General features: G+C 38.7%; 1 protein-coding gene across 1 annotated transcript in view; it reads left to right on the top strand.

Moving 5' to 3' along the window:
* The window catches only part of CCDC169 (coiled-coil domain containing 169), a 34274-nt gene extending 20576 nt beyond the window's left edge, over nucleotides 1-13698 (top strand). Inside the window, 4 exon segments of the mRNA XM_061170927.1 lie at nucleotides 8422-8520; nucleotides 8741-8794; nucleotides 13286-13321; nucleotides 13654-13698. Coding sequence (XP_061026910.1) covers nucleotides 8422-8520; nucleotides 8741-8794; nucleotides 13286-13321; nucleotides 13654-13698 — 234 coding nt within the window.
* The last annotated feature ends 1053 nt before the right edge of the window (nucleotides 13699-14751 follow it).

The following is a 14751-nucleotide window of genomic DNA, read 5'->3' on the forward strand; positions in this document are numbered from 1 at the left end:
TAGTGGCTGACACAGTGATCAGCGTGATAGTCCTCTTCCTTCCTTCCCGTGATGAAGGAGAAGTCGAATTTCATTAAAACAGGTCTGTTGTGAGATTAACCTTAATCTATTTGGAAGGAATAAGGGCAAGGGTAAGGCCCAGAGATGTGCAATCTGTTTGACTTATTTAGCTCTGCTGTTACACAGTTGTGAATCTTCTGGTGCCTTCCTAAAGCTCTCGCAGAATTTTGTGGTTCTTTGTACCTGCCCAGAAAGCAGGGGCTTCTGCAGGGAGTTAAAGCTTCTAATAAAAAGCACAGAACCTTTACTTCCCTTGGGCTAGCTGGGTGTACATTTTCTAGCCCCTTCTGTTTGTGTCCACCAGAAAAAGAATGTAGAGCCTCCCTAATGTTTCAGGAATTTCCAGGTGTGTCCTGCAAAGATCTGTAGCCTTTCTGGAAGGCTAGAATCTGTTTTAAGCATACCAAATAACTAAAAGTTAAGGCTAATCCGGCTGTTTCACCTCTGATGAGCAATAACTATTTCTCAGGTTCTGACCTGGCCCTCCAGGCCTCTTCATTAATCTCTAGTTAGGTAGTTAGGTTACAGAGCTAAGGATGCACTGCGCTCTTTATCAGAGCTTGATGGCTCGCACCATGCAGCCCTGCAGAGGGTTCCCCAGCAATAAATTGAGTAATCTTTTAGTGCTTTACTGTCACTACTAACATTTGGCAGTGCATGTCTTGTTTCCTAGATTAGCTTGTTTAGGCCAAGTCAAGCTTAGTACCTCTGATACTGTGCCACAAACAGGAAAGAGGGTTGGCTCCTCTACTTCCCAACTTCCCTTTACTGCCCAGCACTGCTGCATCCTTAGCTGCTGGTCAGTCTTTCGAGTAGTGGTTCTTTAATTTTCAAACTCTATAAGAATCACATGGATAATTTATTGAAAGTATACATTCTGGGCATTACTCCCAGAGATACTCATTTCGTAGGTCTAGGGTAAGCCCTGAACATTGGTCTTTTTAGCAGGCATTTCAATAGGTTCTATTACAGAGCACAATTTGGGAAAAAGAAACAAACCAATTTAAGGAATTTATATCCCTCAGAGAAAGATGTGCAAGACAGCGTGTCTTGCGACAAGAGTTACTATAAAGTCTTTATCACCAAGGTCCACCATTTCCCTGTGGTCAACTCTATGACAGTGGAAGTCTTGGTCCTTGACTCATCTGGAATCAAAATCAATGACACCTTATCTCAGTCTGTTTGGGCTGCTAAAAAAGAATACCACAGACTGGGTGGTTTATAAGCAACAGAAGTTTATTTGTCACAGTTCTGGAGGCTGAGCAGTCCAGGATTAAGACACCAGCAGATTCAGTGCTTGGTACGGGCTCGCTTTCTGGTTCATAGACAACGCCTTCTTGCTGTGTCCTCACATGGTGGAAGGGGTAAGGGAGCTCTGGGGTATCTATTTTATAAGAGCATTAGTCCTATTCATGAGGGCTCAAACCTCAAACACCTAAGCATCTCCCAAAGGCACCACCTCCTGATACCATCACATCAGGCGTTGGGATTTTAATATGTGAATTTGGGGGGGGGCACAAACATTCAGACCATAGCACCCCTATTTCTCTCTGCTTCTAATTTTTCCATCAATGTACTCTCCTTTGTTTTCCACTACATCCAGACAACTTGGACCCTTCAAGGAAACCTCTTACCAGCACACATGCTCTGTCAATCAGGTGGTTAGAACACAGGAGATCCTGCTCCTAAAGCCAACAAGACGGCCTGGCGGGGGAAGGCACGAGGGAGGACGTGTGGAAACAGAGAAACATTCTTTAGGAAGATATTTAGTCTCACCTCAAATGTTCTCTGCAGGACTCTTGGTCAATTTGTAGAAAATCAATTCACAGAAAGCCAATTTGCCGAAATTTAAATCCTTACTACGTCCTTATAAATATAATCTTAACGCATTTAAAGAAAGGTTCAATTAGCTAAAAACTAAGTCTGTAGAATCAATATGAGGTATTATGTTATAGGCATCACCAGATTCGTGTTCTCCCCAAAGATCGGAATGGTTAATTTGGAGACAGGTGTAGCCTCAAATCAGAGAAAAGTTACAGATTTTATATATAAATCTAATAACAGTGTTGTCCACCAGGGGGCGCTTGGCATTTAAGCATGCAGAACGCCGTGCTCATTCATTGTTGCAATTGCTTTCACTGAGAGGTACAGATATCTAGGAGTTGTGATTAATTGTATTCTCAGGTTTTTCTCTTGTGAGCATTCAATAGAGTGATTTTTTAAACTTGTAGTTTTTATGTGTTCCTCAGTATAGTAATTGCAATTGTTTTAAAAAAATAAGTGGCTAATAGAGCTTCTTTTCCACTTGGTATAGATGAAAGGGACTTAAAAAAAAATCTAAGTATATTTGATTTCAGGTATGTGAATAGTATCCTGAAATTTCTATTCTTTCCCTGTTGTTTCAATCTCCTGTTGGAAGGTGACTTTTTACAAGCAAATTAAGACATGAATATAGGTGAAGTATGATACTGTTTGGAATGCTAAGATCTGTTTAGTTTCAAAAACAAAACAGAACAGCTTTTCCATGATAGTAGAAGAATTAATTTTGTGTGTGCGTGATTTGGGTTGGGGTGGGTAGTTTCTAGCAGAGTCTTCAATTTAGCTGTAGCTTTAGGATGTCTTTTTAGGCTGCAGTTTTCTAGTACATGATGACTGATTATATAATCAGATAAAACCAGCTCTTTGGGAAGACCAAGAACTTTAAGTTGTGGGTCTTCCAATGAACTGGAAGTGATGGGATGAGAGACTATGTGCCTATGATAAAATCGTTTTTAAATACTAGTTTATTTTGAAGTCAGTAAAATAAAGAATCAAAATCTAGAATGAACCTTAAAGTTATTGTAGTATGATTTCATAATTTTTCAAGGATTTCTGATGTGTATAATAATTTTATAATTGGAATCACAAATGTGTTGCTTTTAATGGTCCAAGGTATTTAATGACTAATGTAGTTCTGCAAAATCCAAAATGTGTTCTCATTTTCTCTGTAGGCAATTTTTAAAATTATTTACTTATATAACATTTTATTTTTTAGAGCAGTTTTAGGTTCACAACAAAATTGGGAGGAAGGTACGGAGATTTCCCGTATACTCTCTACCCCACACATGCATAGCCGTTCCCCTTATCAACATCACTCATCAGAATGAACCTAAATTGACCCATCATAATCACCCGAAGTCCATAGTTTACCCTAGGGTTTACTTTTGGTGTTGTACATTCTATGCGTTTGGACAAATGTATTAACGAATTTTGGAAGACCCTCAGTTGGAGGAATAGTCATTGACTTAGAGTTGAGGAAGCAACAGCAAAGTGCCTGCCGAGAGGAATATCAGTGAAATTAGAGCAGTCACTCTTCAGACCCACTTAGTGCCTTAGAACTTGGCAACACCATGTGTTGAAGAAGGTGGAGGTGAGGAAGGAGCTGGAAACTGAGAGATTAATTGAACATATATACGTACATGGAGCAGTTAGTTACTGGGACCCCTCTGCCACCCCGTGTAGCCAGGATACTCTCCTTCAGTCAGTCGTCTATTTTCTGGAAAAAAATTAAGCTGCAGTAGCTTTGGACTTTGGGCCTTCAGGGACAGATGAGGGTGAGAGTGAGATACAGGTCTAAAATGATGGAATTAAATGAAAATATGTGATCTGGATAATGGAACTCTCAGCTCTCCCCACCTTGCCCTACTCCCAGAAAACCAGCAGCTAGGATTAACCCTCAAAGAGTAGGAGATTGGAGGATTCTTCATTTGAAAAACTGAAATGCCCTTAAGAAAAGCAGTCAGTCTGTCCACCCAGAGAATGCACCTCACAGACTTCCCAGGACAGGAAGGGTAACTGACTGAGGACCCTTGGTGGTGGGCTCGAAATCCATCACTGCTTTTCATCAAGACCACACCTCCCACAGGCTGTTCCAGGCCCATGGTCAGGTGCAGTGGGGATACCAAGGCAGACCTATTCCTAGGAAACATGGGACCCCACTGTCAGTGACTTTGGCTTAAGGATTCCCTGCTGGCTTTGCCAGACTTTCCTTAGGCTGCATGCCAGCCTGGGATGCTTCCACTTCCAGGACCTTCTCTCCCTCTCCCCTTCACTGGGGGTCAGACTTGCATTACAGTTGACTACTTTACCAGCCCTCTCCTGTTCCTTCCCTGTTTCCTTTCACACAGACATTTCTAATAATAGAATCTTTTCACATTTAACCCCATCTTGGTATCTGCTTCTCAGAAGACCACATCTACAACTAGAGGTACTGGGAGTGATATGAGAAAACAGGAGGTTAGATGGGATTTGGCACTGGCTCACTATGTAGCAGGCAGTAGGGGCTGTCCTGATTAGTAGATGTGGCACCAATAGATCCTGGCTCAGTGTGGCCGTTCAGTTGCTAAAGATTTCACTGATGGTGACCTTGGAAAATGTTCTCATGGAGGGAAATACTGTGGAAGAAGCCATGATGCAGGCATTTGGAAAATATGGGATTATTGCCAAATTGTATTGTCATCCTTCATAAGGATAATGAGAGGCTGAGAATAGTTAGCAAGCACTTAATATCTAAGAGTGAAAAGCAGAGAGCCTTGGTGGTAGCCTCTAAAGAGGCCGTCTATACCAGTAGTGAAAGGGCAGCCACAATAGAACAGCGAGGCTGAAGACCCGATTGTGAGGGTTGCAGAGCTCCAGAGGCATTTGAATGCCCAGTCCAAGCAGGCCTGTTATATGAAGGACAGGGCCCTGATGGGGATAACCAGGGATCCTAAAACTGTGACAAGACAGCTGGATGGATGCTCGTCATGATGTCAACTCTACAACTCCACCTGGACCCTCTGGATGGGCAGAGGTGGCCCACCTCTAGCTCTAGTAAGGGCTAGAACACTCACTGTCCTGGAAGCTGCTCGACAGGCCTCTCTCCAGCAAGGCAGCCAGTTCCCCCCGCCTCAGGAGCTGCCCTCGCCTCCAATCCTGGCTGCCAAGCCAATTCATGATGGTGCTGTTCAACAGCTATAATTAAAAAAAATTAAGAATGGAGAAGCAGAGGCTGAGGACAGTTAACCCAATAGAAAACATAGTTCTTTGCTCATTTCCCATACCTGAACCAATTTTCAGATCCAGAAATCATTGATCAAAGAAGTGGCTGGGTTCCTAAAAGGAAGGACCCCACAACATCAGTCCAAGTACATATCATGACGGTATCTCCAGTCTTCCCCTGAAGAGACCTCTGACCACTTTTACAGGTGACTGTACACTGTGGGAAAGGAAATAACCAGACATTTTGAGGTCTGAGTTGACATTGATCCCCAGAATGGCAATCTATGCTTGTAGTCCAAATCACACTGGGCCCAATGTGCCCACGGACTCCCCTACTCCCACAGTGATAATTTTTCCAGTCCCTGAGTACATAATTGAAGTAGATATACTTGGCAGTTGAAGTTAACCCCCCATTGGGCCCTCATCTCTGAAGTAAAAGCTATCATGGTGCAGAAAACCTAATGGTAATGTGGGAAATTGTGCCTTCCCCACCCAGGGCCCAAATTGTAAAACAAGAACAATTTGTTATCCCAGGGAAGAGGGCCTAACATAGCTCTGTTTAATTTGCCAGTCTGACCCCTGTAAAAACTAGGTGTATCTTGGAGAAAGACTGTAGGCTACTGCAGACTTAACCAATTAGTAGCACCAACTGTTTTGCCAGATGTGGTATCACTGCTAGAGCAGACTAACAAGTCTTCAGTATAAGGGTATGCAGCCACTGATTTGGAGAATGCACTCTTTCCATTCCAATTAGAAAAGAGGATCAAGAAGTTTGTGACTTCTGGTTTCAGCTCCAATATGTATAGTGCTTGGGAGTCATCAATCTTGTCATAACAACACAAAAAGGTGGATAACCTGAAAATCAATGACTCTTCTTGACTCCTTAGAAATCTGAATTTGCAGGAAAAATTCCCACCCAAAAATCTGTATGAATAGACAAATCCAGACAGTCACCGAGATCTGCTTAACCTGGAACAGAAGCTGCTGCAAACACAAACTGATAGGAACACTTATATGGTAAATGTGATGAATTACTGGAGGAAGAATAGGCAAATCCATTATTAAAGTTGGAGACGTAACACCTCCTGTCAGCAATTGATAGATCAAGAAGGCAGAAAAATCAATGAAGATATAGCTGAACTGAACATCACTATCAATCAACTCAATCTATTGACATTTATAGAACATTCCATCCAACAACAGCAGAATACAGATTCTTCTCAAGCTTACTGTAACATTCACCAATGTAAACCACATTGGTGGTTTAATAGGCACCCTATTAGACTCTGAGCTTCATGTGGATAGGGCCTGGGTTTGTAATTCTCACTGTGGTATCCCTACCACAATGCCTGACACATAGGTGGTGCTTGATGAATATTTTTTAATAAATAAATGAATTGTAAAATTAGGAGACAAGACAAGGAATCCAGTCTGCATGGGAAGAGCAGCAAGATATATTCTAACACAGAGAAAGCATATTTAAAATGCTTAAACCTCAAAGGGTAAAACTGCACATCCGCACTAACAAGTAACAGAAATCATCCTTTTGTCATAGAAACTGCCACTCAATTAATATTCCTAAACCCCTGCTTTCATCATGTCACTTCTTTAATAACTTTCAATAGCTCCCAGTGTGTAGACTCCTGAAACTAGCATACCAAGCCTTCGCTAACCAAGGCCTTCCCTAGTTATCTTACCTTGCCTCTTATTTATTGCTCAAATACTTTGCTTCAGCTCTTGAATTTATGTCTTTCCTATCTACATTTCTTGTATGAGCTTCTAGAGTTTTGGACCATATCTCATTCAGTTTTGGACCATATCTCATTAATATAAAAATAATTTTATTCCAGTTGTTTATTTGTAAATTAATTCCTTTTAGAATTTGGAGTGCATTTTCCCATTGACTCAATATTAAAAATGGTTAGATCCTATTTTACATCTCTAAAAATGTATTTAACAAATGATGGAAGTGAAGCATATTACTATGGAAAGCTAAGCTTGGAATCCTTGGAGAAAGGGTCTATGCAGCGAAATTTTGAACTACATCCGTCACTCCCTGATTGTCCCTTCAAAAACTGTCATCCTTGAGCACTGGTTTATTTCATAAGGGTTTGATTTTCTATAGCGAACTCAGTCGGTTTATCCTCTTGCATTTACAGGGCTTTCATTGATTTTCCTCTGGAGCAAGTTTGTATTTGGGGGAGGGGGATTGAAAACCATTCAGGACGCCAGTGCATAATTTTTGAAGACAAATAATGCCTGCCTGAGAAATATCACTGATCGTGTTTTAACAGGGATGTTAAGCAAATATGCATAGTGGAGAATTGTCACTTCCAAAGGATTTGTTTTATCACTGCTATTATTTTTAGAGACTAGAAATTGCCCTGTTTCAGCTGACCTAATTATTCCTATTAATACAATTTTTACACTTCTAATAGTTATTAACAAGTATCTAAGAGAGAATAAGCAAATTTTTTCGAGAATGAGCTGTGTTTCAGGAGAAGGGTATGCACTCTAAAATAGCTTGCAGTTTGCTCTGTGGAGATTTAAATTGGCAGCTTCCATTTTTATTTGAATGTTTCTTTTAATAAATTCTGTGACCTAGATCATGACCAACAAGAGTTGTGTAGAATTTGACTTGGCGATTTTAAAATCTAATATGTAAGAATATGGGAAATAATTGGAGTTACTGGAAAAGATCAGTTATTAGTTTAGGAATTAAAATTTTAAACCAAATCAGTGTAGTGCATTATTGCTCTGGCACTTGGCTAACCTTCTTCTCTACTCGGCGTCAGCTATTTGTGATGAGGGGTATTTGTGATGGATTGATGTCTTAGTTTCCAGAACTGTCCTACTCTACAATATTTTCACAATTCCCCTCATTGTCAACCTTATCGCCTGTTCTAACACTCTGCTTTTGTTACCCTGGTAACAATCTTATGAATACACATACAATAATTGTTAGTGTATGTTGTCTTTGGAGTCAGATTACCTGGATTCTAATTCCAGCTCTACCATTTATTAGCTCTGTGCCTTTGGGCAAGTTATTTAACCTCTAGCAGTTTTCTCAACAATAAAATGGAAACAAATATATTAGCCATCTCCATGGCTATAATAAGAATTAAATGAAATAATCTATGGAAAGCACTTAGCACATGGCATATTGCTAGGGTTCAATGAATATTGTAATTATTACTATTACTGAAAAGGTACATATTAAAGACTTCTGAAATCACAGACTGATACAGAGTAGAAGGAATTTGCCAATGAAGAAATTGGTGGTCATATTTATTGTTATTTAGAATGTGAGCACATGTAAAAATTTACTGTTTATACTTTCAGGAAGCCTTAAATACATTGCTTAAACAACTAGAGAAAGAAAAAAGGAGTCTTGAATATTGAGTGAAAGACTCTGTACTGAGACTGGAACAAGAGTCAAAGGTTTGTTTTTATTCTATACTAAGACGTCCCTTTGGAACTGCCATGATTTTTAGTATGTTATCTACACACCTACTATATAATTCTCACAATATACTTACAAAAGTATTTTGTACACTACTTTAAAAAAGCATAGCGACATAAACTTAACTTAGCAGTAGTCTCGCTAGTATTGTAAATCTTCTCTGATGCTGGATTCTTTACTTCTGTATCTTTCACCTAGGGTTACCACAAGACCAGCCGTGAGCACTGTACATACCTTGCCGAAAGGTCTCAGGTAACTTTTGTTTTTTTTACTTCCAAGTTCTAAGAGCTTCCTCTTAATGTAAATTATGTTTTTCACTTTTCTAGTTTTTGATTGGTTTGTCTTGGTAGGGAAACAGCTGTTGGAATTATGGGAAACAAAGGTACCAAGTTTCTGTATATGGAGGGTGAAAAGGAAAATATATAATTTTTATAAAAAGGTAAAAATGAGATATAAGTTTCCCATATTAAGAGTGTATTTTGCATATTTGCTTCCTTAGCTGTTCTTTTAGTTTGATTTGTAATTGCTAGAATTCAAACAAATAAATGGTTATCCCTCTGCTGTCATGAAATTTAAGGCATTTTACCTCATAGTTATGCATGGTGAAGTCTAAGATAGACCCAACATTGCTATTGCTAGAAAGTGTGTACTTATAAATGACAGGACAGGAAAGTGATCAGTGAATTATGAAAGACATTGCACATATTTTCCAGTTTTTCATTTGCTTTTTCATTTTATTTATGATGTTGTTGTATATAGAGTTTGTTTTGATGTTGTCAGACCTATCTTTTATTTATGGCTTCTTATGTCATAGTTTAAAAGACTGTCTTCACCTCAGTGTTCCATAACATTCATCACATCTCTTTAGTACTTATATGGCTTAATATTTGACATTTAAATTTTTAATGTTTATTAACTTTATTTTGGTATATGTTTTAAGTTTAGGATATGAATTCAATTTTCAGTGTGCATTATCCAAATGGAAGTGTCCAAAGAGCAATTGGATATATGAATCTCAGAAAAAAAAAAAAAAGATCAGGATTGAAGATATGGATTTAGAACTTATTAGCACAGAGATGGTAAATGACACCATGTGAATGAATGAAATGCATCAGGGAGAATACACAGGGTGAAAAGAAGAGATAGTCTAAGATATAGCTCTGAAGAGTTTCAACAGAGATAGTCAAGGGAAGAAGAGCCAGAAAGAGGGCTGGAGTCGTCAGGACATAGCTACGTGAGGCAAGGAGGTAGAGGACCTTGAGGGCTGGTTTTGCCATAAAGGTAATTGGCTAATCACTGATCTGGAGTCTCCAGAGGTTCAATGAAAGGACTGAGAGGAAGGGAGTTAGCACTGGGGATTGGAGCCGACAAGGGGATGCATAGAGCAACTTGAGAATGAGAGTCAGGGCAATAGGGGATACAGGGAGGCTTGGACTTCTAGTGCCAATGAAAGTAAGCAGGAAATTGAGACAAAATAGCATCACTCACAGTAGTTTCTTATCCATAAAATGGACAATCACTTCAAACTTTATGGTTCTGGATGCTTGGCTGGAAGCCCTGCAGCACTGGCACCCACATGCCTTTCCTCAGACCATGTTCTCTACTTGGAGTACGTTGTTTCTTACACTCCAGTTCTGCCTCCTTCAAGGTGTAGCAGAATGCCACCTCCCTTATGAGGCCGTGATATGATGAAAGACCACAGACTCTGGAGTCACTGCAAATTTGGATTTGAATATCAGATTTGTACCTAACTGTGGTTCAATCTTTTGGGGCCTCAATTTCTTTCTTCCTCTGTAGAAGGGAAGCAGTGGTACTGTAGTTATCTTGCAGGGGATTTGTGAGGGTTTAGAGATATAATGTAAGTAAAGTGCTGAGTGAAATGCTTGGCACATAATTGCTTCTAAATTCCAGTAAATGGTGAATATTATTTTCCTGTGTTTCTTTCCCGATCTCCCTAGCCCCTCTCTCTGCGACAGAGGCATCAGAATTTCTACTTGCCTTAGCCATCCCCCTTTAGCTTTGTTTATCTGCAAAAATCATCTGGGTGGAATAGTTCCTACTTTGATTACACAGGATCACTGAACATACAATCAAAGCCTATTTTAACAGCTTCCCAGGAAGATGTTAATCCTGTTTCCCTGTATAAATGTTAATAAGGATTTTCACTCTAGAGTGAATTGTTAACCTTTATAGTCAAAATGGTTCTGACCATGTGGATACTATGGTGACTGGAAAGGTCAATGAATGATTTGCAGTTCTTCCCATGCTGAATACATAAATAATTGATTCTTTAGTAGATAACTAGAGCTTTTTGCTGAGTCTGCTGTTTACATTTCTGCTGGCTTCACTGTTTTGACTGAAACTGAGTTTCCACATCTCAGGATTCTTCTAAGTTACACTGTGTATAAGACATTTCTTTTTAAGAATATACAAGCAATGTAGCCAATATTTTATAATAACTATAAATGGAGTATAACCTTTAAAAATTGTCAATCTCTATATTATATGCCTGTAACTTACAGAATATTGTACATCAATTATATTTCAGTTTTTAAAAATGAAAGATTAAAAAAAGGATATACAGGCATACCTCAGAGATATTGCAGGTTTGATTCCAGACCACCACAATAAAACAAATATTACAGTAAAGCAAGTCACGGGAATTTTTTGGTTTCTAGTGCATATTAAATTTATGTTTACACTATACTGTAGTGCAAGAGCATTATGTCTAAAAAACAATATCCATACCTTAATTTTAAAATACTTTATTGCTAAAAAAATGCTAACCGTCATCTGAGCCTCCAGCAGGTCAGAATCTTTTTGCTGGTGGAGGGTCTTGCCCGGATGTTGATGGCTGCTGACCGATCAGGGTGGTGGGTGCTGAAGGTGGGGCGGCTGTGGCAGTTTCTTGAAATAAGACCACAGTGACGTTTGCCACAGGGATTGACGCTGCCTTTCACAACGATTTCTCTGTGGAATGCAATGGTGTTTGATAGCATTTTACCCACAGTACAGCCTCTTTCAAAATCGGACTCAATCCTCTCAGTCCCTGACACTGTTATCAACTAAATCTGTGTACCATTCTAAATCCTTTGTTGTCATTTCAGCAGTCTTCCCAGCGTCTTCACCAGGAGTAGATGCTATCTCAAGAAACCACTTTCTTTGCTCATCTACATTGAAGCAACTCCTTATCCGTGAAAGTTTTATCATGAGATTGTAGCAATTCAGTCACATGTTCAGGCTCCACTTCTAATTCTAGTTCTCTCGTTACTTCCATCAGATGGAAGTTACTTCCTTTACTGAAGGGACTTCCTTCCAAAGTTTGTCCTTGTACCCCAGTGCCTAATGTGCTGGTGGCACATAGAAGATGCTGAATAACATCTGCTGAGTGAATAAATGAATGAATTCCATCTTCTGGTCCAAAGTTGACACTTTTAGAAAATTAGTTAACATTTTGCTTCACAAAGCAAAGAGTTCATCAGGTGTGAAATCCAACTGTCTTCCCTTTTGCCTTCAAATGTATTCACATCTTTATCCATCTTTCCTGTTCCTCCTTCTGCCTTAAAGAAAAAGGATTCCATACTTCTTCCCAAGTCTATCTGCTGCCTCTAGGACTCATTTCATAATTATTTTCTCATATTTTCCATCTCTTCTTCCCAAGTCTATCTGCTGCCTCTAGGACTCATTTCATAATTATTTTCTCATATTTTCCATCTCTCCTCCACTGACTGTGGTGTGTCCTTTGTCTGCAGCATGCTCATCTCTTCCACCAAAATACAACGAAAACAAACTTGTATTTTGCTCTATCCTCATAAAACTACTACCTTAGCTTTCTTTTTCTCAGCTAAACTTCATGAAAGAGTGGATATACTCACTGCCTTTGCTATTCACTCCTCGACCTCTTTCAGCTGCCTTCTGCCCCCAACAGTTTATCTCTCTGACACAGTTTATCTCTCAATAGCCAAATACAATACCATGACTCCTTTTCAAGCCTCCTGGTAGCAGACATGTCTGAGGCATTTCATACTGCTAACTGTGCTCGCTTTTTAAAACTATCACCCACCCCCCTTGACTTCCATGACAGTATATTTTCCTGGGTTTTCCTGTTGTTTAAATGATGGCCCTATCTTTAGTGATTCTCCTATCCCTTAAAAGTTGCTTTTCCAGGTGTATATCACCAACTGTCTTACCTCTCTGTGTGCTCTTAACAAACGATCTCATTTACTCATGGCTTCAGTTACCATCTCTAAGGTCATCAGCCTCAATTTTTCCTGAATTGCAGATTGTATTTACACCACCCACAAGACATGTCCACTTTTGTATCCTGGAGGAATTTAAAAATAGACAATAAATGAAAATCTGATCTTGTCTTTCCATTTCAAGATACCTACAGCTCCTATTGTCTTATCAACCCTAACGGCAGAGTACATATATTATTTATATTTAGTGTCTGTAAAAACTTTTAATGGTCTTTACCAAATGGATGATATGATTTTCATAATTCACTCTATATTTATTTTAAAAATTGCATGGACTATGGGGTTGAGATAGAGGGGTTTCCAGAATCTTTAGAAGCCTGATAATACTGGAGAAGGCCAGAATTTCCCATTATTCTTCAGCTTCTCTTAGTCATGCTACAAAAGGACCTGGCTAGGAAAGAGTTAATTGGGAATTGACCGTTCCTCTGATCTCTGAAAGCAATCATGAAATAAGAGGATAAATGCTCAACTATTTGTATTTCAGGTCTCTGGGTCCTACCAAGTTTCTAAAAGGCAACAGATGAGATGCAAAAGGGAGGAGCTATGGGGACAGATGTATATGTATAGCTGATTCCCTTTGTTATACAGCAGAAACTAACACACCATTGTAAAGCAATTATACTCCAATAAAGATGTTAAAAAAAACCACACAACAATAAGGCGTTCCTGGGGTATTGATAATGTACTATTTCTTAATCTGGATGCTACTTACATGGAAGTGTTGAGTTTATGAAAATTTAACAAGCTGTACATTTATTATATGTGTACTTTTGTGTTTGTAGACTATACTTCAATTAAATTTTTTTTAATCCCTTTAAAAAAATAAAAAAATAAAAATAAATAAAAGGCAACATGGATCAACTGCCTAGAATGAAAGAGAATCCAGTGAAAACTTAAGTCTAACTGTATCTTTCCTTTCTAATTAATTATATTCATATGTGAATGGTACTCACAAAACAGGTGTCCATTGTATTTTGGAAGTTGAACGTCCAGATTTTATAGCAACAATGTAAAATAGCAGATGATAAGAGAACTTAAAGAAGTTTGTTCTCTCCATTCACCACTTATATATATTTTGTAGGTTCCAGGAATGCTTTTCGTCCTCAAACATGATAAGATCTTGTTTTCCAAGCTAGAATAATACTGTTCCCAAGTAGAGTGTACAACTACATCATTAACAATGATATAAATCCAATTAAATTATCAGCCTTAACCTTTTTAGTGAGGAAATATGGACACTGAAATAAATGTAGATGCCAGTGCAGTTTAAACTATGTTTTCCTATGTGAACAAAAACAATTAAGAATGAATAAAGAACAGAGGAATATTTTATGAGTTTAGGAGGTTATATCTACACATGATTTTTCCTGGTCCTGTACTAAGTACAGAAGAATTACTCAGGAAATCCTTGTCTTTTATAACCTTACCTCACATAGGGAATATATTCATATATAACTTAACGATATAGAAATTGTAAATGAAGATATAAATTAGCTATAGATCAGAATCCTTTTCAAATACAGGTATTCAAGGTGCATGCCATATAGCAAGTTTCTTTGGTGAAAATTCATGGGAAAGCAACATTTTGTTCGATATTTGGCTAGATTGATAAGTATTCTTCCTTGAGTAGTCATAAATACTTTAAATTATAATTCATTATCTTTGTACATTTTCATCAATGGAAATACAGTGTAGTTAAAACATTAAAGTAAATTCTGGAAAAGGATTTCCCTCTGGAAACTACTATACTTCTGTGTTGGGAGGGCCCCAAGACCACTCCCGTGCATGATTCGCTAGAACAACTCACAGGACTCAGCATCTATTTGCGCACGCAGCTAAGATTTATTACAGCGAAAGGATACAAAGCAAAATCATCAAAGGAAAAGGGTGTATGAGGTGAAGTTTGGAGGAAACCAGGCACAAGCGTCTAAATGTCCCCCAGTGGAGTCA

This window comes from Eubalaena glacialis, chromosome 16, assembly GCF_028564815.1.
Source record: "Eubalaena glacialis isolate mEubGla1 chromosome 16, mEubGla1.1.hap2.+ XY, whole genome shotgun sequence".
Lineage (NCBI taxonomy): Eukaryota > Metazoa > Chordata > Mammalia > Artiodactyla > Balaenidae > Eubalaena > Eubalaena glacialis.